Source organism: Podarcis muralis, chromosome 2, assembly GCF_964188315.1.
Source record: "Podarcis muralis chromosome 2, rPodMur119.hap1.1, whole genome shotgun sequence".
Lineage (NCBI taxonomy): Eukaryota > Metazoa > Chordata > Lepidosauria > Squamata > Lacertidae > Podarcis > Podarcis muralis.
In genome coordinates, this window is record NC_135656.1 from 115,328,875 (window position 1) to 115,351,721 (window position 22,847).

The following is a 22,847-nucleotide window of genomic DNA, read 5'->3' on the forward strand; positions in this document are numbered from 1 at the left end:
GTGCCACCACCACACGATTTCTGTTCTCATCCTGAAGCAAAGTTCTTAACCCGAGGTACTATTTCTGGGTTAGCGGAGTCTGTAACCTGAAGCGTATGTAACCTGAAGCGTATGTACAACTGTACTCTGTGAGTTGAGTGAGGCTGAGAGACTCCAGAGAAGTGGAGCCCAAGGTCGCCCAGCAGCTGCATGTGGAGGAGCGGGGACACGAACCACATTACCAGACTACCACTCTTAACCACTACACCACACTGGCTGGAAAAAGGGGAAGTTCTTTTCTTTGCATTAAGTTGTGAAAAATAAAGCAATAAATTTTAAAAACAACACTTCTTTCAATGCTTTCTTTTTAAAGCAAAAAAAGACGTAGTGCCATAGTTTGAACAGTTTGCCTTGTATGGGAAGGATATATCTGAGATACAAATGCACACACAACGCTCTCCCCTCCATCCAGGCGAGGAGGAGGCATTGTCAGGAGTTTAAAGGCACATCCCGGCTGGCTAAGGTGCGAAGCAGAGCCATGGAAGGGGGTGGGGTGGATTCTGAGGACCACAGACCACATGTGCAATTGGCTCCCAGTACGTTTCCGAGCACAATTCAATGTGTTGGCGCTGACCTTTAGAAAGGCCTCGGTCCAGTATACCTGAAGGAGCATCTCCACCCCCATTGTTCTGCCCAAACACTGAGGTCCACGCTGAGGGCATTCTGGTGATTCCCTCCGTGTGAGAAGCCAAGTTACAGGGAACCAGGCAGAGGGCCTTCTCGGTAGTGGCACCCGCTCTGTGGAACACCCTCCCACCAGATGTCAAAGAGAAAAACAACTAACAGACTTTTAGAAGACATCTGAAGGCAGCCCTGTTTAGGATGCTTTTAATGTTTAACAGACTATTGTATTTTAATATTCTGTTGGAAGCTGCCTAGAGTGGCTGGGGAAACCCAGCCAGATGGGCGGGGTATAAATAATAAATTATTATTATAAATTATTAAGTGCAAATCAGGTAAGTGTAAAGAGAACTGTTTCAACCCAACTGTAGTGCATATGTAATACAGCCATACCTTGAATGTCAAACGCCTTGCAACTCAAATGTTTCAGAAGTCGTATGTCTGACACAGCTTCTGATTGAGTGCAGGAAGCTCCTGCAGTCAATCGGAAGCCGTGCCTTGGTTCTCGTACGGTTCCAGGAATCAAACGGACTCCCAGAACGGATTAAATTCGAGAACCAAGGTACGACTGTACAGGGATCAGGATCAGTGTGTTTGCAACTTCAGCTGAAAGTATTTTTCACAACTTTTTTTAACAGTAAAAACTTTTAATTAGTTCTATTTGACAAGAACATTGACAGCCACCAACAATTATGTGGATTTGTTTGCTAAAAAGGACAGATGTAAACAAAGCTCGGAGCTAAACAGGTAACTTCACAAATGAACCTTATATTTTCCTGCTTGACTAGACCAGCTGCCATGTTTGGGTTGTTTTGCTTTGGTTTTTTGAAAGGAAAAAAAGGCTCAAGCATCATTTTGACAGGCAGCAAATTTTCACCCTTAAGAACTATGGAATCTCTTATCTGCCACACAAGAAACAAGGCCTAATCCCACTCCACCAACACACTCCTTAATCCTCTCTAGCTATTTGCTGGTCCATCAACCCTGATGGACCTAGAAATATTCCCAGTTCCCCGAATTGCTGTCAAAACTATCCCAAGGTGGTGTCAAGCAGATATTTCCCCTAATATTTCCTCACCTCAGACGATCTGATCCAAATCAACATTCATAAGCATGGAAACCGAATATGCTGATGCTTGCCTAAGTTTCCAGGATTGGCGACTTGCAATCCCAGTTCCTGGCAGTATGTTTCTGAACTGGGAGGCATTGGGTGCTTCCTGTCACCTGGCAGCTGGAGGTTTCCAGAGAGAGAGTGCAGAGAGCTGAGGAACCAGATGCTGGGACTTCAACTGGAGTTCAACAACACATGGGCCCCAGCCCTGCTATATGGAGACAAAGAATGCTTTCTTTTCAATCAGATTCAGAACTATTTCCTGCCTTTTTACCTAGGAAGTACATTTCTGTTCCACACTTCCCTCATCAAGGCCGCTGCAAGATATATTGCTTTCATGCACACAGCAACCCTGCGAGGGAGGTTTCACATGAAGATGGTGACTGGCTTTAAGACACTCAGAGCTTCACGACTGAGGAGGGATTTGAATTGTCCCTGGCATTTGTGGAGCAAGACATAGGGAAACCTGTAGTCCTTCAGAGATCATTGGACTCCAGCTCCCATGAGTCCCAGCCAGGATGGCCAATGCCAGGGAAGACTTGAGTTGAAATCTAACAACATCTGAAGGGGCCACAGGCTGCCAGCCTTTCGCCAGGTAAATATTCTGTAACCATTTTTTCGTTCTGGCCCACTTTTACTTTTCATGTTTGAACGTACAAAGGAACAAACTGTGCCTCAAAGAGGAAAGATCACCCAATCCCTGCCTCACCACCGGGTCGATTTCTTGAAAATCCGTCACGGAAGAAAAAAAGGAATATAGCCAAGCAATATAGGTTAATACATTGCAACCATTTGCCTCTACCTTTGGCACCAGCCTACACTTAAACACTCTGCTGTGGGGAACCTTTCGTTATTTGTTAAATGAAAGGCCAGTGACCCATTGGAAAAATCTATCTTGCGGGGAGCGGGGTCCAAACAGAAGCAGTGGGGATTGATGCCCATTGCTTGGCAGAGCAAGAGGAAGTGTTAGGCGGAGCCAACCAATTCCAGAACCATCTTGTATAATCTGCAAGATAAAAAATGTAAAAATTATATAACTTCACAGCTGAAGATTTTACTGTTTGAGGGCTCTTGTGTTTCTAAAATTTTGTTGGAAGCCACCCAGAGTAGTAGGGCAACGCAGTTAGATGGGAGGTGTACAAATGATAAAATTCTGATGATGAAAAACTTAAGAAAAAAATAAAGAAGTGAATATATATAAAATAATGATAAACATTCAACTCAGCAGCTTTTCAGTGTGACACTTGTGGCTGTGTTTCTTTTTCAAGCTCACTTTTGCCTGGCGGCATCAACAATGTGGCCGCTAGCAGCTGGCTTTCCAAGTTCACCTCTGGTAATCGGGGGTCTCTTGCCAGAGACCCCTCCATTCCCCGAGTCGAGTTCTTGCTGTGAGCTGGGCCCCTCCTGCGAGAGAAGCTCACTCTCTCAAAGAGCTTCAGCTTCTCTGGGGCCAAGAGAGCGGCGGTGGCCACAATGCACTCCTTCACCAGCTTGCCTCTGGAGAGCGGGCGAAGCTTTTTGGAGACCAGCTCGCTCACCACGAAGCTGGCTTGCTCCACGCTGTCCATTTCCTTCCTTGGTTCCGGGGCGATGCCTTGCTGGGCATGCAGGTCCATTTTCAGCGCCTTCACCTTCTCCTCGCGCAGCTGCCCTTGGAACTCCTCGTACTGGATGTGCTTCGTCCTGTAGTGCCTCTGCAGGTTGGCCTTCTTCAGGATGGAGAGGGACTCACCACAAATGAGGCACACAGGCATGCCTTTCAGCTCCACAAAGAAATAGTCATGTGTCCATTTCTTATTGAAAATGCGGCACTCCAAATCTATCTTCCTCTTCTTGTGCGACGGCATTGCAACCAAATGATCTAACAACAAAGAAACAGGTGGAGCGGTTAACTGGATTTATTCCAGAGTGAGGGGAGTGATAATATAATTATAATCAAGAGAAAATACTGGAAACCAAGGCTCCACAACCGCCAACTTGTGCTTCAGCCCCCTTCAGCCTTATTAGTGGGAGAGGAAGCCCTGCTGAAGGCATCCTTCCATGGCAGAATTAAAAACTCAGATATCTATCAGTTACTTGCTAAATGGCACCTTAAACCTAGGCTACGGTCGCCACAATGGAATGCCGAGGTGCCATTTTTTACTTTTGGCAATGAAATTATCCTTATTATTCATTTCATTTCTATACCGCTTTCTATTTTAAAGAAAAAGCCTCAAAGTGCTTCACAACACAACAAATAAAACAAATAAAAAAATAAAAACCAATTCAAGCTTCAAGGAAAATATTTCAGATCCTTCTTCTCCCCCTCTCCTCGTGTGGGTTCTCCCGTGTGTCAGGAGAGAGGGGCTACCTGTCTGAAGCTCTAACTGCAGTCAGGGCAATGGGAAGGTTTCTCCCACCTGTGTGGATTCTGACCCCCAAGCTCTTCCTGCACTCAGAGCACCTGTATGGCTTCTTCCCCATGTGGATCCTTTTGTGTGAAGTGAGCAACGATTTCCAGCCAAAGCTCTTCCTGCCCTCGGAGCACCAGTACAGCTTCTCTCCTGGGAAAGCCCCCTTGCACACAGTGAGCTCCTCAAGGCTTTCCCACACAGGCTGCAGTGATTGGGGTCAGGGCCATAGTTAGGGGACAGCGAGGAAAGCACCTACTAGGGGCACAAGTGAGGAGGGCCCCCCAAAAGCAGCTAAAAAATATGTTAGTAATATGTCTATAAATAAAAATTTCGATGATCGCCTGATAAGAAAAAGTTTTAAATAGAGGGTATTTATATGTTACCCGGGGGCCCTGCAACACAGCCGCTCGGAACAGAAAAGGGATGTGGTGTGGAGGGGGGTGTTGCCCGGAAGAGAAGCGGCTCTGGCCCAGCAGAAGCCCCCCTCCCCTCTCTCGGCAGCCTGACCAAGAGGGCAAGTTGAGCTTGGGGGCAGTGCGCAACGTGAGGGAAGGCAAGAGGGTGCATGGGTCTCTCTCTGTGTGTGTGTGAGTGGGTATCCAAGTGGAGCAGGGGTCTGCAACCTTTAAGACAAAAAGAGCCACTTGGACCCGTTTCCGAAGAAAAAACAACAACTGGGAGCCGCAAAACCATTGCGACATTTAAAACAAATATAACACTGTGAACGGCTTACCGTGCTTGACTATTTCCTGAGCGGCTACAAAACTAGCATATGTTGTGGAATTTGCAGACTTCACCCAATTCTTGAAATTATTTTTGCTCCTATCAACCTTCCTCATAAGTTCTGCAATGGCTTTTCGTCTCTCATCTCCATCTGGATATTTTTCAGCAAAGGCTGTGTGTTTATTCTGGAAATGTCTTGCAATATTTGATTTTTTGTTGTTTGCAAATTTCTCACCACATATTAAGCATACTGGTAAACCAGTCTTGTCAGTAGAGAAGGCAAATGATTCTGTCCATGTATCATTAAACATTCTGTTTTCTTCAGAAATTTTTCTTTTCTTGCCTTTATCCATGGCTGGCCTACCGGGGGTCCAAAAGAGGGACGTAATTAGAAATCAGAGGGCCCCATAGCAAAATTTGCTATGCCCAATAATCAATGCCCAAAAATGCCATAGAAAATTAATCAGGGCCCCAGTGTACCATAAATTATAATCAGTGCCTGATGTAAATAATAATTAATAATGAGGGCCCAATGTCATCCACGTCATTTTAAAATAACTTTTTTGACACTTTTTTATTATTTTTTTGTTTGACCCCTCAGAATTATACCTCCTCATAGAAATAAACGTTAAATTAACAAGTTACCTTTTTTTGAGTGTGTGTTCTTCACTCCCCTTCAAAACAGTGACCAGCTTACATGCCCCCTTTCAATGCAGCCTGCTTACAGCCCTCAACCAAAATAGCCGCTCCCGCGACTCCCACGTGCCCCCACAAAGATGGCGCCGACGATTTTCCCTTATCGGTGCCCTTTAAAGAAATGGACGCCGCAGCTTCAACCCACGCCTAGAGGAGGCTAGAGGGAGAAAAGCGGGGGGGGAGCAGCGAGGACGGCAGAGAAGGACTGCCGGGAGTGGAATCCCACACACCGCGAGGGGAAGGAAGGGAGAGGGTGCGAGCTAGAACGGGGCAAAGAGGGCGGTCCCCGGTCGTGCCTGGCCTTAAATGGGCTAGGCCCCGCGGCCCCGCCGATTGGCGGGCAGGGTTGCAGGCACGCCCGGGGATTCCCCTGTTCTCGCGGGGGCAAAAGGCCAGCGCCCGCGAGTGGAGTGTGGTAGGGGTTAGCCCGCAACCCCCTCTCCTCTCTAGCTCGGAAATGGTTTTGCGGAGAATGCGCCTCCTCCCCTCGCCTCCGCCCCGGAGCCGCGGCAAAGGCGTTAAAGAGCCGCATGCGGCTCCGGAGCCGCAGGTTGCTGACCCCTGAAGTGGAGGGATGGTGGAGAGAGCCAGCCCAGCACCAGGCTTCAGAGGTTCCTTTCGTTAGTGGAATGAGAGGGTTGCTGCGTCTGCTGCCGCCATCACAACACACGAAGGCAGCAAAGGCAGCAGCTGGCAATTTATTGTATATAGGCTCTACCACTCGAGCTGTGGGAGTTCGGATTGGTGAACACCGATCATGTATTAATAATGCTAATTTGGAGGCACCTCTGGTAGAACATTTTGCTTCTCATAATCATTCAGATACAGATCTATTATTTACAGTTTTATGGGTGAATCAGAAGGCAATTAGCATCGGAAAAGATTATGAGCGACAGTTACGGCAGCAAGAAACACAGTTTCTTTTCATGTTTCAAACCATTTATCCAGGGGGTCTCAACTCTAAGTTAGACTTTAATTGTTTCAAATTTAATTTCACTGGTCAACAACAATTTTGTTGTCTGTGTTTTTTCAGTTGATTTAGGACGAATCTGATGCACTGAATCCAAAAATCACATTGGTTTTGCTCAATCAGGTCAAGTTTTTGAGCTATGGCCACATGTCTTTTTTTACGTTTTTGTTCACATGTACGCTTGTGTGGGGGACGCGGGTGGCGCTGTGGGTAAAAGCCTCAGCGCCTAGGGCTTGCCGATCGAAAGGTCGGCGGTTCGAATCCCTGCGGCGGGGTGCGCTCCCACTGTTCGGTCCCAGCGCCTGCCAACCTAGCAGTTCGAAAGCACCCCCGGGTGCAAGTAGATAAATAGGGACCGCTTACTGGCGGGAAGGTAAACGGCGTTTCTGTTTGCTGCGCTGGCTTGCCAGATGCAGCTTGTCACGCTGGCCACGTGACCCGGAAGTGTCTCCGGACAGCGCTGGCCCCTGGCCTCTTGAGTGAGATGAGCGCACAACCCCAGAGTCTGTCAAGACTGGCCCGTACGGGCAGGGGTACCTTTAACTTTACCTTACGCTTGTGTGGAGCATTTTAGAAGAAGTTGGTGGGGGTAAAATGCCATGTCGAATAATTGTTTTGATTGGAAATGATTGTTTTAATGACAAGAAGTATTCAGGTCCGATAGTTCTGGGTGATTATGTCGAAAAGGGATCAGTTTGAAGTCATAAAACCTTGAAATCTTGGTGCAGCAAAGCATAAAGTTGGAGGATCAAAACTAAGTTAATGGGGCAGCCGCCCCATGAAGTATCCTGATCTTCAATCAGCATGTCATCCTGTAGCTCATTGTGATGAAATTCCAGTGCCTATCTTTGGAGAACTTCCTGACATTAGTGACAAAGATGCCTCCAGTGTTGAAGGACATGAAGAAGAAGAAGTGGTTATTGAAGATGATGCTCCACATCCATTTTCCCAAAAGGAGCTGAATTATCTAGTTCGCGACTTCAGCTTGTCAAAAGACTCTGCCGAACTGTTGGCATCCAGATTGAAGGAAAAAAACCTCCTCTCTGACAGTGCTCGCATCAGCTTCTTCCGCAACAGGCATCAATGGTACCTCCGTTTTTTCTTGGAAGAGAAGGACTTGGTGTACTGTGCAGATATTGCGTGGCTTCTGCTCAAGCTTGGAGTGCCACAGTACGAACCCAAAGATTGGAGACTGTTCATTGACAGCAGCAAGTGATCACTGAAATGTGTTCTGCTACACAATGGCAACCAGTTTGCCTCTATACCCCTGGCTCACTCGAGTACACTGAAGGAGAACTATGAAGCGGTGAAGTATGTGCTGGAGAAAATTGGTTATGATCAGCATAAGTGGTTTATTTGTGTTGACCTGAAGATGGTGAACCTTTTGTTGGGACAACAGTCTGGCTTCACCAAGTACCCATGTTTTCTGTGCATGTGGGATAGTAGGGACCGTGCTCAGCATTACACAGCCTGTGCGGGAGGAATTGGTGCCTTGCAAAGAAAGGAACGTCATCAATGACCCTCTGGTGGACAGAGACAGAATACTCTTCCCACCGCTGCACATCAAGCTCGGCTTAATCAAGCAGTTCACCAAGGCTCTGGACAAGGATGGTGACTGCTTCACTTACTTGTGCCAGGCTTTTCCAGGATTGACCATGGAGAAGTTGAAAGCTGACATCTTTGACGGTCCTCAGATCCATCAGCTCATCCGAGATCCAGAGTTCGGAAACTCAATGAACAAAGTGGAACCGGAAGCGTGGAAGGCATTTGTTCTGGTAGTGATGAACTTTCTTGGCAACAATAAGGCCAGAGACTACACAGAACTTGTCAACAAGATGCTGACTGCTTTCAGAAACCTGGGCTGCAACATGAACGTCAAGATGCACTACCTATTTTCACATATGGACCGGTTTCCTGAGAACCTGGGTTGAATGAGTGACGAGCAGGGGGAGAGACTCCATCAGGACATGAAAGAGATGGGGACCAGGTATGAGGGTCGCTGGGACGCAGTCATGATGGCTGACTACTGTTGGACTCTGAAGAGAGACCTCCCTGCCGCTGAGCATTCCTGGAGTTCCAAGAAACGGAAGTTCAAGCCCTGAAGTTTGAAAAATGGTGAAGCAACATGCAATTTACGTGAACTTACCTTTATCAATGCCCACCATTGTTTACAGTAAACCTGACCTGATGGAGAAAAAGGGATGCCATTTCCTGATTCAGCAGCGTAAAAATACCCTAAATCAGTTGTAGAAATCTAGACAACATTCAAAAAGTATTTTGTCTGTAACTTTACACTGCTCCTTTAATTCCAGACTCCTTGTATTTGTATTGTTACTTTGCACTGTACCTTTAAACTCAACCTCCTTGTTATTAGCACCACCTGGAGTTGGCTTTATATGTTTTTCAAAAAATATTGTTAGTAGCAGTGACTACATTATTACATGAGCACTGTTCCATAGCATTTGGTATTTTTATTTACATACATTCCTTCGAAATAAGATGGGGTGTGTACTCTTTTTCATTACTGTTTGTATTCTAGATTATAATTTTTGTAAAGTGGTATGTCATGCAGCTCATCGTCTGCAAAACTTTATTTTCAGTTTATGAAGCAATTCTATATCCTCCCACCACGCTGACAAGAATTCCACAAAACAGTAGTCAATATCTGGAATCACTGTTCAGTGTTGGACATCATATTTGCTGAATACACAAAGCTTCACAGCTTGTCTTTCATCCTACAAAGTCTGGTTCCTCACTTCATTGAAAGATTTCCAGAGACTTTGAGACTAAAGATTTCATTTTGTACTTGTTATGGTTTGAAGGAATGCTGTAAAGATTGTCCATTGCGTATATACATGGTCATCGTGCTGCCTAGACATTGCTGACGTGAGCTTAGGGGCAACAGCGGCCACAGTGCTTAAAAGTCCAAATAAATGGGCAGTCGCAGATCATGAATCTGACTTTCCTCCAACTTCCAAACCAAAACGGGAGGAAAAAAGCTTTCAGGTTTGAAAGTGGCATGTTAGTCAGGTTTGCTAAACCAAAACTAAGCCAAAATTTAGCTTAGTAAGTGTGAGGCAAAATACAGGGCAGTAAAACAAGGAACAGGGTGGTGAATCCAGGGCAGGGCAGGGAGGGGGATTGGTGGGCAGTTGGTTTTCTTTTTCCACCTGGTACTGAAGTGACTTCAAAACAATCCATTCCAATCTCCCGCAGCCTCACAGGATGGCCCCCCCGCCTGGAATTTGTCACACATGCATGCACACACCCAGATACTCATGAATCTGTCAGTCTGTCTGTGCTTGGCTACGCAGAGTTTGAATGCAGGACTTTTCACATTCACACACCCTTTCAAACACAGGTGCTTGGAGAGGATCCCTAATTTGGCAGAGAGAGAGCGGGGAGAGAGAGATCTGAAATTATGGAAAAAACTATCAATGCAGGACATGGCATTTTTGTATTAGGCAAAGCAGGACTTTATAGGTGATAACCAGCACATTGTTACAAAGCTTCACAGCTTGTCTTTCATCCTACAAATTCTGGTACCTCACTTCATTTAAAGATTTCCAGAGACCTTGAGACTAAAGATTTCATTTTGTACTTGGGAGGCTTTGAAGGAATTCTATCAAGATTGTTCATTGCGTATATACATGGTCATCGTGTTGCCTAGACATTGCTGACGTGAGCTTAGGGGCGACAGCGGCCACAGTGCTGAAAAGTCCAAATAAATGGGCAGTCGCAGATCATGAATCTGACTTTCCTCCAACTTCCAAACCAAAACAGGAGGAAAAAAGATTTCAGGTTTGAAAGTGGCATGCTAGTCAGGTTTGCTAAACCAAAACTAAGCCAAAATTTAGCTTGGTAAGTGTGAGGCAAAATGTTGTTGTTGTTTAGTCGTTTAGTCGTGTCCGACTCATCGTGACCCCATGGACCAGAGCACGCCAGGCACCTCTGTCCTCCACTACCTCCCGCAGTTTGGTCAAACTCATGCTGGTAACCCCGAAAACACTATCCAGCCATCTCGTCCTCTGTCTCCCCCTTCTCCTTGTGCCCTCCATCTTTCCCAGCATCAGTGTCTTCTCCAGGGAGTCTTCTCTTCTCATGAGGTGGCCAAAGTACTGGAGCCTCAGCTTCACGATCTGTCCTTCCAGTGAGCACTCAGGGCTGATTTCCTTTAGAATGGATGCGTTTGATCTTCTTGCAGTCCATGGGACTCTCAAGAGTCTTCTCCAGCACCATAATTCAAAAGCATCAATTCTTCGGCGATCAGCCTTCTTTATGGTCCAGCTCTCACTTCCATACATCACTACTGGGAAAACCATGGCTTTAACTATACGGACCTTTGTTGGCAAGGTGACGTCTCTACTTCTCAAGATGCTGTCTAGGCCTGTCATTGCCCTTCTCCCAAGAAGCAGGCGTCTTTTAATTTCGTGGCTGCTGTCACCATCTGCAGTGATCATGGAGCCCAAGAAAGTAAAATCTCTCACTGCCTCCATTTCTTCCCCTTCTATTTGCCAGGAGGTGATGGGACCAGTGGCCATGATCTTCGTTTTTTTGATGTTGAGCTTCAGACCATATTTTGCACTCTCCTCTTTCACCCTCATTAAAAGGTTCTTTAATTCCTCCTCACTTTCTGCCATCAAGGTTGTGTCATCTGCATATCTGAGGTTGTTGATATTTCTTCCGGCAATCTTAATTCCAGCTTGGGATTCATCCAGCCCAGCCTTTCGCATGATATATTTTGCATATAAATTAAATAAGCAGGGAGACAAAATACAGCCTTGTCGTACTCCTTTCCCAATTTTGAACCAATCAGTTGTTCCATATCCAGTTCTAACTGTAGCTTCTTGTCCCACATAGAGATTTCTCAGGAGACAGATGAGGTGATCAGGCACTCCCATTTCTTTAAGAACTTGCCATAGTTTGCTGTGGTCGACACAGTCAAAGGCTTTTGCATAGTCAATGAAGCAGAAGTAGATGTCTTTCTGGAACTCTCTAGCTTTCTCCATAATCCAGCGCATGTTTGCAATTTGGTCTCTGGTTCCTCTGCCTCTTCTAAATTCAGCTTGCACTTCTGGGAGTTCTCGATTCACATACTGCTTGAGCCTTCCTTGTAGAATTTTAAGCATAACCTTGCTAGCATGTGAAATGAGTGCAATTGTGCGGTAGTTGGAGCATTCTTTGGCACTGCCCTTCTTTGGGATTAGGATGTAGACTGATCTTCTCCAATCTTCTGGCCACTGCTGAGTTTTCCAAATTTGCTGGCATATTGAGTGTAGCACCTTAACAGCATCATCTTTTAAAATTTTAAATAGTTCAGCTGGAATACCATCACTTCCACTGGCCTTGTTATTTGCAGTGCTTTCTAAGGCCCATTTGACTTCACTTTCCAGGATGTCTGGCTCAAGGTCAGCAACCACACTACCTGGGGTGTACGAGACATCCATATCTTTCTGGTATAATTCCTCTGTGTATTCTTGCCACCTCTTCTTGATGTCTTCTGCTTCTGTTAGGTCCTTACCACTTTTGTCCTTTATTATGGTAATCTTTGTACGAAATGTTCCTTTCATATCTCCAATTTTCTTGAACAGATCTCTGGCTCTTCCCATTCTGTTGTTTTCCTCTATTTGTTTGCATTGCTCGTTTAAGAAGGCCTTCTTGTCTCTCCTTGCTATTCTTTGGAAATCTGCATTCAATTTCCTGTATCTTTCACTATCTCCCTCGCATTTTGCTTGCCTTCTCTCCTCCGCTATTTGTAAGGCCTCGTTGGACAGCCACTTTGCTTTCTTGCATTTCCTTTTCATTGGGATGGTTTTCGTTGCTGCCTCCTGTACAATGTTACGAGCCTCCATCCATAGTTCTTCAGGCACTCTGTCCACCAAATCTAAATCCTTAAACCTGTTCCTCACTTCCACTGTGTATTCATAAAGGATTTGACTTAGATTGTATCTTACCGGCCCAGTGGTTTTTCCTACTTTCTTCAAATCTTGAATTTTGCTATAAGAAGCTGATGGTCTGAGCCACAGTCAGCTCCAGGTCTTGTTTTTGCTGACTGTATAGAGCTTCTCCATCTTTGGCTGCAGAGAATATAATCAATCTGATTTCGATGCTGCCCATCTGGTGATGTCCATGTGTAGAGTCGTCTCTTGTGTTGTTGGAAAAGCGTGTTTGTGATGACCAGCTTGTTCTCTTGACAGAACTCTATTAGCCTTTGCCCTGCTTCGTTTTGATCTCCAAGGCCAAACTTGCCAGTTGTTCCTTTTATCTCTTGCCTCCCTACTTTAGCATTCCAATCCCCTATAATGAAAAGAACATCCTTCTTTGGTGTCACTTCTATAAGGTGTTGTAAATCTTCATAGAATTGGTCAATTTCAGTTTCTTCAGCACCAGTAGTTGGTGCATAAACTTGGATTACTGTGATGTTAAAAGGTCCGCCTTGGATTCGTATCGAGATCATTCTATCATTTTTGAGATTGCATCCCATTACAGCTTTCGCCACTCTTTTGTTGACTATGAGGGCCACTCCATTTCTTTTACGGGTTTCTTGCCCACAGTAGTAGATGTGATGGTCATCCGAACTGAATTCACCCATTCCCATCCATTTTAGTTCACTGATGCCCAGGATGTCAATATTTATTCTTGCCATCTCATTTTTGACCACCTCCAACTTACCCAGGTTCATGGTTCTTACATTCCAGGTTCCTATGCAATATTTTTCTTTACAGCATTGGACTTTCCTTTCGCTTCCAGGCATATCCGCAACTGAGCGTCCTTTCGGCTTTGGCTCAGCCGCTTCATCAGCTCTGGATCTACTTGTACTTGCCCTCCGCTCTTCCCCAGTAGCATGTTGGACGCCTTCCGACCTGAGGGGCTCATCTTCCAGCGTCATAACTTTTATATGCCTGATTTCTTTGTCCATGGAGTTTTCTTGGCAAGGATACTGGAGTGGCTTGCCGGTTCCTCCTCCAGGTGGATCACGTTTGGTCAAAACTCTCCACTATGACCTGTTCATCTTGTGTGCCCTACTCGGCGTAGTTCATAGCTTCTCTGAGTTCTTCAAGCCCCTTCGCCACGGCAAGGCAGTGATCCATGAAGGGGCAAAATACAGGGCAGTAAATACAGGCAGTAAATACAGGGCAGTAAAACAAGGAACAGGGTGATGAATCCAGGGCAGGGCAGGGAGGGGGGTTGGTGGACAGTTGGTTTTCTTTTCCCACCTGGTACTGAAGTGACTTCAAAACAATCCATTCCAATCTCCTGCAGCCTCACAGGATGGCCCCCCCGCCTGGAATTTGTCACACATGCATACACGCACCCAGATACTCATGAATCTGTCAGTCTGTCTGTGCTTGGCTGCCCAGAGTTTAAATGCAGGACTTTTCACATTCACACACCCTTTCAAACACAGGTCCTTGGAGAGGATCCCTAATTTGGCAGGGGGGGGGAGAGATAGATCTGAAATACTGGACAAAACTATCAATACAGGACATGGCATTTTTGAATTAGGCAAAGCAGGACTTTATAGGTAATAACCAGCAAATTGTGTCCAGAAACAGACAATTAGGCAGACAGAGCTGTTCTAATAAGGGAGTCCTATGCTGCCTATAGCCAGGCCTGGTCAGCAGTGTGTCTGCAGCTCTTTCAGCCAGTTGAACTTTCTGAGCTCTTTTCAAAGGCAGCCCCAGGTAGAGTGTATTAAACTAACTCCTACGCAATGTGGCACCAGACTGCTTTCTTTTTTTGTAATTATCTGTTTGTTTTAAATTCTGTAGCTTAAATTCTCTTGATGCTTGTTTTTTTGAGAAGGGCCTCTTACGGTCACAAAGCAATGATTTTCAGGGCAGCTCCATAACACTGATTGTGCCCTCACACTGCCCCTTTTTGTGTGGGGATTTGGATCCAGAAAAGGAGCAGACAGGGAAAGGTTAAGCAGAAACCCCCCCCCCCATGTCGCCCTTAGGTGTGCTCAGTCGTCACCTGCTCCATGACTCCACCTTGCATGAGAAAGAAGGATGGAGCTGCAGGAAACAGGAAGTGGTCCTTCCACCAGCCAGGACATCTCATCATCACAGACAGATCTAGTCTCCTGCTGGGGAGTCAAGAGTGGCCCTGGGATGGCAGAGAGAGGAGGGGAAGGGCCCAGCGACAGAAGGGAAGGCAGGGCTCCAGATGCTCCCTTGGACCCCTTCCTTGACACCAAGGGGAGCTCCTCTTCTGGGGCTGAAAGCATTGCCGTGGAGGTTTCATTTCTGTCATGATTGCAAGGGAAGAAGGGAAGATAAAACCACCACCACCCCAAACACAAAGAACTGAATGAAAAAAGCCCTGTTCTGAGCGATTAGCTACTGGAGAGCATAATGTGGGGTTTAGCTGTGATGCTCACCTGCCTCCCTGGAGGAGTCTTTTCTTGGGGTCAGGGAGCTGAGGAGCAACATGAAGTTCCCAGGTTACATTTCCTTCTGGTCAGCTATTCCAGCTCTTGTCTGCTCCCCATTTCTTTATGGAGGGGCAAAGGCTATGCACTTTGTATAGACGCAACTATAACCAACAACTGGTGTCTTCTGGGTGCACTGAGCTCCCCCCCCTTCCGCCTTCTCTCCTCCAGATATAATACAGATTCCCTCAGCATCGTGCCCCACCTTCCAGAAGGCAAATATATATGGTTGTTTATTTAGGACATATTTATCAGCAGTGATAAATATGACATTAATTGGTTACTGAACAACAGCTTCAATGCCGTCAACATGAGCTTTGTCTGAGGTTTCAGACATATACATTTCATTCAAGAAAGATGCAGAAAATACTTTTCCTTTTTGATTCTGGGCACTTGACTTCTCCCATCCTGCTACCATCATGGCAGACATTTGGGGGAGAGATCCAGGGCCCCCTCAGCAGCAGCAGCAACAACAGATGCAGCCCCCACAAACATTTGTCACATTTTGAAGGGTTTTTTTATTAAAAACAAACAAAAGGCTTTTCCTTAGGCTCTCATAGCCCTGACATTAGCTCTTGAAAAAGAGAGGGTTGCCAAATAGCATGGCCCCCAAGAATGAAAACAAACACTTCCAAATTCTTTTTTGCACCCCCAGAGACAGGGCTCAGCAACCTTTTAAAGTCGAGGGCCAGATCACTGTCCTCAAACCTCGTCGCGGGATGGAGTATGCGCGCGCATTCTCTCGTTACTACACGATCCAAAGATTAAACAAAAAAATAATAACGTTCTGAAGGTCCCAGTTCTGCACCGCAGCATATCTGTTCCGTTCTGAGAGACCCTCCCAGGGTTCTGGGGTGTATGAAGCCTTGATTCCCTGTTTTTAACTCCGCTACCGAATGCAGCGAGCGGTTCCTTCTGCAAGACGCGTGTTCTCCGCTCTCCTGTCCTGGAGGGGGAAGACGCTTTCGGAAGCAGAGTTAAAAACAGGTAAACAAGGCTTCATACACCCCAGAACCCTGGGAGGGTGTCTCGGAACGGAACCACTCGCTGCGGCGGCAGGAGCAGTGAGCCAGTTGAGGGCCAGAGAGGGGCTGCCTTAAATGGCGGCTGTCGAGCAACCATGCTGGCACAAACAGAGCCCAGGCCCTTTCCTCTCGGCTCTAGGAGGAGGGAGGGAGGAGGAAAGAACTCTGCAACCAATCAGAGGGAAACAATGCTGCTGGCATCAATCAAAGGCTAGTCCCCTTCCTCCGCAGGGCGGGGAGAAGCCAGAAGGGAGGGAAGAGGTGCCGTCGTCAGGAAGAGAAAAAGAGAAGAATGGTGCAGCCCAAACTATATGAATCAGAACCATGATGCGATTTCTGGACCTTCCGTGGGCCGGATCCAGAACCCATTTGGGCCGGAACCAGCCCGTGGCCCTTAGGTTGCTGACCCTTGTCCAGAGACTTCACAGCCATCTTCACTTCCTAGGAACTCTGGGAACTGTAGTTCTGGGAGGAACCTCTCAGAAGTTTCTGAGCCTCCTCAGCCAACTACAATTGGACATCCTGAGACTACAATTCCCAGAAAAGCTGGACCAAGGCCTTTAGCCACAGCCCTGACCAAATAACGGAGCTCTCTCTTCTCTTCCTCTCCACCTCCCACATTCACAACAAATCAGTCTCCCACTCCTCAGTCCCTTTCACTAACCTCCCCTAGCCCTAATTCTTCTACATTTCTTTAAAACATTTCTGTGAACTAAGGAACACAAAAAACACCCTCACTGGTCACCTTCCACAGGTCAAAAGCCAATGCAGAAAATATTTAATAAAAACAGCTCTAAACAGGTACACAAGAGCACAGAAAAAAGGAGATGAGTTTCAAAAGCAATGCCAAATGAACATTTAACACAGGGACCTTTCATTCAGCTGGAAAATGCTATCAGTAAAAAGGTCTTCAATGGGTTATGCAAAGTCCAAGTAATGAGCGCCTGGAATACTGATCTACAAGACAAGGGCAGCCCATCATTTTGGAAGTGAAAGGCAGACTTGAAAACTCAACAGCTTCAACACACACCTTGAGCATTCCAGATTCACACTCCCTCCCTGTTTATCTAGCAAAAAGTTGCCACTTATTTTGTACATTTAGTATATATGACCTTCATTACTTTTATACATACATATGTGTATACAAATTTAAGTACAAACACTAAAACATCATTCCATGCATTTACATCTGATTTCCCCCTTTATGAGTTTCTTGGTGTAAGTAGTGAACCCTGAGTAGAAAACTTCATACATTTACATCGTTTCCCCCGTGTGAATTTGCTAATGAATATTAAGGTCTCCACTCCCTCAGAAACCCTTTCCACAGTCAATACACTTGTACTTTTCATCGTGTGTGAGTTAGCTGATGTTTCTCCCCTGTGTGAGTTCGATGATGTATTCTAAGTGTTTTACTTTCATGGAAGCTCTTTCCACACTGCATACATTTAAATGGTTTCTCCCCTGTGTGAGTTCGCTGATGACGTTTAAGTGTCTCACTTCGACTGAAGCTCTTTCCACAATCCACACATTTAAATGGTTTCTCCCCAGTGTGAGTTCGTTGATGTATTCTAAGGTGTGCATTTCGAATGAAGCTCTTTCCACATTCAATACATTTAAATGGTTTCTCCCCCGTGTGAATTTGTTCATGTACTTTAAGTGCTCCGTTATGACTGAAGCTCTTTCCACACTGCATACATTTAAATGGTTTCTCTCCCGTGTGAGTTCGTTGATGTATTCTAAGTGTTTCACTACGACTGAAGCTATTTCCACATTCAATACATTTAAATGGTTTCTCCCCAGTGTGAGTTCGTTGATGTATTCTAAGGTGTCCATTTTGAATGAAGCTCTTTCCACATTCAATACATTTAAATGGTTTCTCCCCCGTGTGAATTTGTTCATGTACTTTAAGTGCTCCGTTATGACTGAAGCTCTTTCCACACTGCATACATTTAAATGGTTTCTCTCCCGTGTGAGTTCGTTGATGTATTCTAAGGATTTCATATTGACTGAAGCACTTTCCACATTCAATACATTTAAATGGTTTCTCCCCCATGTGAATTTGTTCATGTACTTTAAGTGCTCCGTTATGGCTGAAGCTCTTTCCACATACAGTACATTTAAATGGTTTCTCTCCCGTGTGAGTTTGTTGGTGTATTCTAAGAGCTCCACTTTGACTGAAGCTCTTTCCACATTCAATACATTTAAATGGTTTCTCCCCAGTGTGAGTTCTTTGATGTATTCTAAGGATTTCATATCGACTGAAGCACTTTCCACATTCAATACATTTAAATGGTTTCTCCCCCGTGTGAATTTGTTCATGTAGTTTAAGTGCTCTGTTATGACTGAAGCTCTTTCCACACTGCATACATTTAAATGGTTTCTCCCCCATGTGAATTTGTTCATGTAGTTTAAGTGCTCCGTTCTGACTGAAGCTCTTTCCACATACAGTACATTTAAATGGTTTTTCTCCTGTGTGAGTTCGTTGATGTCTTCTAAGGTGTCCATTTTGAATGAAGCTCTTTCCACATTCAATACATTTAAATGGTTTCTCTCCTCTATGACTTCGCTGATGACTTTTAAGTGTGCCACTTTGACTGAAGCTCTTTCCACAGTCCACACATTTAAATGGTTTCTCCCCCGTGTGAGTTCGTTGATGTCTTCTAAGATTTTCACTTCTACTGAAGCACTTTCCACATTCAATACATTTAAATGGTTTCTCCCCCTTATGAGTTCGTTGATGTATTCTAAGTGTTCCACTTTCGCTGAAACTCTTCCCACATTCAATACATTTAAAAGGTTTCTTCCTCATGTGAGTTTGTTGGTGTATTCTAAGTGTATCATTTCGACTGAAGCTCTTTTCACATTCAATGCATTTAAATGGTTTCTCCCCTGTGTGAGTTCGTTGGTGTATTCTAAGTTTTCCGCTTCGACTGAAGCTCTTTCCACATTCCGTACATTCAAATCGTTTCTCTCCTTTGTGAGTTTGTTGTTGTATCCTCAATTTCTTTGTTCTTTCGCATAAATTCACAGGTGGCTCCATAGAATTCTGACTTTCATCTTCCTCACCTGTTTGGGAGTCTGGGAGGAAAGAGAATCTTGTTAGACTTTCAAGAAAGACAAAAATGGAACTGAACAACTGTCAATCCCAGTCTGCACCTTCTCTCATTGTAACACCTTCATTCTCCACTATCCTCTCGAGGTTCCAAATTTTACGAAAGCTAATAATGGCAGACACTCTTGGACTTTATATGCCCAATCCTAAGTGTAGAGCCTCCAGCCACAGGAATTGTGTATCATGATAACTGGTCCTTTGTCCCTTAAGCCCACCAAACTGGGGAGGTGCATGCATCTATTGTGTTTTGATGCTGGTGGAATGTATCATTCTGACTCTGTCTATAAAAAATAAAGGTAATAGAAACCATTTAAATACATTAATTATAAATAATTATGGGAAACATTTCCATTCCCCTTCACCCATTGTTCAGGATTGGTGTGCAACATCATTATCATCAATTATTCCTGCCATGGAAATAACACCTAAGGTTTCAAAGCCTGGAGGAAGAAAATCTGCCCCCACTACTTTAGGAAAAGGATTCAAGAAACAAAGAGCTGCTCCGGAGAAGGCCTCACCCCTTCCTTCTTCCTGTCAGGAACTTCCTTCCATTTGTCTCCTCTCCATCTTTTCCTCTTTCTCCCTCCACCTTCCATCTATCCCTGTCCCCATCTCCTCTCCCCTAGAACTCACCAGATTTCTCCAAGGGTCCTGGGAGGGAATGCTCAGAGGTTGTGGGGAGGGATGCGGGAGACAGCCTGACCAGGTCAACCGTCCATCTTCCTCCTTCCATCCTGGCCAGGGTTGCAGGTTCAGTCTCAGCTAGGTTTGAAGGTCCAGCTTCCTGAGGAGCGCAGAATCCAGAGCAAGTTGCAGCTTCCTGGGAAGGAGGGAAGAAGAAGCCAAGGGAGTCTGAGAGTCCCTGCAGGGATTCTCCTGCCCAAGACATTCTGCTGCCCCTGGAGAAGCCCCAACTGGGCACCCCCTTCCCCAAGAGTCCCCACCCATTTTGAAACACCTTTGGCAATTCCTTTCACCTCCCTGTCCCACCTCCCTTCCTAAGGCTGGCATGGTATGCACATTAGCGGCCTGAGAGTAGGTCCCTTGGAAGTTAATCTGCAAAGGACTGCTCTGAATACATGGGTGGCCCTTGCATGGAGAAGAAGGAAGCCCCTTGCTTGCATCAGGACCCCCTGGGAGAGGCGGTGGATCCACCCACTGCTCCCTCTGCCCTCACTGCCTCCTCCGATGTTCTCCTGCCCTGCAAAAACCCTTTGCTCTTGTTCCTCAGGGGAGAGAGGCAGAAAGAGCCTTCAAACCCATCCCTTTCCTCCTCTGCAGCACAATGAGAGGGGAAGGAGCTGCAGTGCGTGGTTCACTGCAGATACACACATGGTAAACACTGCGATTGTGAATGAACACGTCCTCCGCCTTCCATGCGGTGGGAGTGGGGGGGTTAAAAGTGGTGAGGAGACCCCCTCCCCTCCAGTCCTTTTGGGATACAGGAGTTTTGGTCAGGAGTAAACAACTTATGCAGCAAGTTCACAAGAGAAGCACTTTGGAACACTGCTTGCTCTTACTATGTGTTTGGACCTAGAGGACAACATACACGTTTACACCACGTGATATCTTAAAGAGAGCACTTCTTTAAAACCTATTTTGACTGTTATTCTTTACATATCTATACTGCCCTTCCTCCAAAGATAACAGGGCGGCATACAATAGAAAAACACAGAGATGTATAGCAGAGTAAGAAATAAAAACGACACCCCCCCCCCAATGCAGTTGTGAAGTCCATAGATTGTTTAATGAGCCAAACCCCTGGGAGAAGAGAAAGGCTTTTGCCTGGTACCTAAGGAAGGAAGGAAGGAAGCCGGACACTGAGGCCCTCCTCCGAGGGGTCTTCTACTGGGGTATAAATATTAAAATTAATACTATTATTAAGGCGATCGTGGCCAGCAATGCCCACCCCTCTCCCCACCTCCTCGCCTGCAACTCCCTTTGCACCAGATCCCTTGCATCTGGACCCCCTGGGAGAGGCTGTAGATCCACCCACTGCTCCCTCTGCCCTCGCTGCCTCTTCCTCTGTCCTCCTGCCCTGCAAAAACCCTTTGCTCTTGTTCCTCAGGGGAGAGAGAGAGAGGCAGGAAGAGCCTTCAAACCCATCCGTTTCCTCCTCTGCTCCCCCTCCTGTCCTTTTGGGAAACAGAAACTTTGGTCAGGAGTAAACAACTTAGATGGCAAGTTTGCAAGATAAGCACTTTAAAGCACTGCTTGTTCCTACTATGTGTGAGTCTCTGTGTGTTTGGACGTAGAGGACAACATACATGTTTACACCACATGATTCCGAAAAGAGGGCAATTCTTTAAAACCGAAGGCCATTTCTACAAAATGGAAGACCTCCAAAGGCAGCCTTTTACAAGGAAATTGTTGACGGTTTTTATTTTGTTGGAAGCTACCCAGATGGGCTGAGGCAACCCAGTCAGATAGGGAGGATGCAAATAATAATAATAATAGTAATAATAGTAATAATAATAATAACAACAATAATAATAATAGCTTCCTAAGCCTGTCCTGGGACGCAGGTGGCGCTGTGGGTTAAACCACACAGCCTAGGACTTGCCAATAAGAAGGTTGGCGGTTCGATTCCCCACGACAGAGTCAGCACCCGTTGCTCGGTCCCTGCTCCTGCCAACCTAGCAGTTCAAAAGCACGTCAAAGTGCAAGTAGATAAATAGGTACTGCTCCGGCGGGAAGGTAAACGGCGTTCCCGTGCGCTGCTATGGTTTGCCAGAAGTGGCTTAGTCATGCTGGCCACATGACCCGGAAGGTGTATGCCGGCTCCCTCGGCCAATAAAGCGAGATGAGTACCACAACCCCAGAGTCGGTGACAACTAGACCTAATGGTCAGGGGTCCTTTACCTTTTTAAGACTGTTCTGCTAGGCATGCTGATCAGAGACTCTGTCCAAACAACCCCTTTGAATGCAACAGGGCTTCCTATTTTTACTGCTATCAGTGGGATCAGTCAAACCACGAAGCCACTGATCAGCCAGAGTTTCCTGTTTTCACCAAGCACAGTTTGAAGTTAGCTTAATATCCCAGCTTGTTCCAAAGCTGGCAGCTGCAGTTTCCTGGTTTGGGCAAAATGGAAAGTTTGTTAGTTATGGCTCATAAGAGACTGCCTGGTTTCATCACAGTTCACCCTCAGGGCCGGCCAAATCATGAGGTAAGCTGGGACAATTAGGTCAGGAGGCAGATGCAGGGAGATATGGGACCAGCACGTTCCCAGCTCCCCTGTTTGTTAGCCTTGCTGCCAGTGCAGGACCACAGCTGGTAAATTTGTGCAACTACCCATTTAGAGTCCTTCTCTTTTCCCCTCTCTCACTAAAGGTTGGGTGGGTGTCCTTCCTGGAGTGATGCATTCTGGTTGTGGGGGCCAGGAGAATGCGGTGGCGGCTAGAGTTTTTTGTTTTAAACTTGGGTCAACTTAGGTTTTAGCGTAACTTTGCTGCAGCAATGCATTAAAAACTGTTCCTATTTTTAACCCAGCTTTTCAGGCTGTGATTCAGTCATCTGAACCTGGCCATTATCTTTATAAATCTTGCAACAACCTTGCAAGGTAGGCCAGTCTTATTTAATGCGACTACACATGGGATTGCTGAGGCTGCAAGACGTGCCAAGATTTTTACCTCAGTGGGGAGAAAAGAGCATTTTGGAAATGGAGGCAATTTAGAGGAGGAAAACGGGGGTTGGTGGAAGGTCACCTCTTCTGACACAGCTTC

General features: G+C 45.9%; 2 protein-coding genes across 3 annotated transcripts in view; both read right to left on the reverse strand.

Annotated features, from left to right (window-relative positions):
• Nucleotides 1-2,187: 2,187 nt before the first annotated feature.
• On the reverse strand, nt 2,188-14,085 carry LOC144326215 (uncharacterized). Of its 2 annotated transcripts, XM_077922675.1 has the most exons (3): nt 5,533-14,085; nt 4,898-5,247; nt 2,188-3,632 (listed from the first exon to the last, which is right to left on the reverse strand). In XM_077922675.1, the coding sequence occupies exons 2-3, from the start codon at nt 5,238-5,240 to the stop codon at nt 3,004-3,006; spliced, it is 972 nt and encodes a 323-aa protein (XP_077778801.1). In that variant the 5' UTR covers nt 5,241-5,247; nt 5,533-14,085; the 3' UTR covers nt 2,188-3,003. The 2 variants fall into 2 exon arrangements, with proteins under 2 accessions (XP_077778801.1, XP_077778799.1); XM_077922673.1 differs by having other exon boundaries at nt 4,898-14,085.
• A 2,668-nt stretch (nt 14,086-16,753) lies between these two features.
• The window catches only part of LOC114592241 (uncharacterized), a 42,353-nt gene continuing 36,259 nt past the window's right edge, over nt 16,754-22,847 (reverse strand). The window contains 2 exon segments of the mRNA XM_077923562.1: nt 16,754-19,090; nt 19,758-19,944. Coding sequence (XP_077779688.1) covers nt 17,358-19,090; nt 19,758-19,944 — 1,920 coding nt within the window. The 3' untranslated portion in view covers nt 16,754-17,357.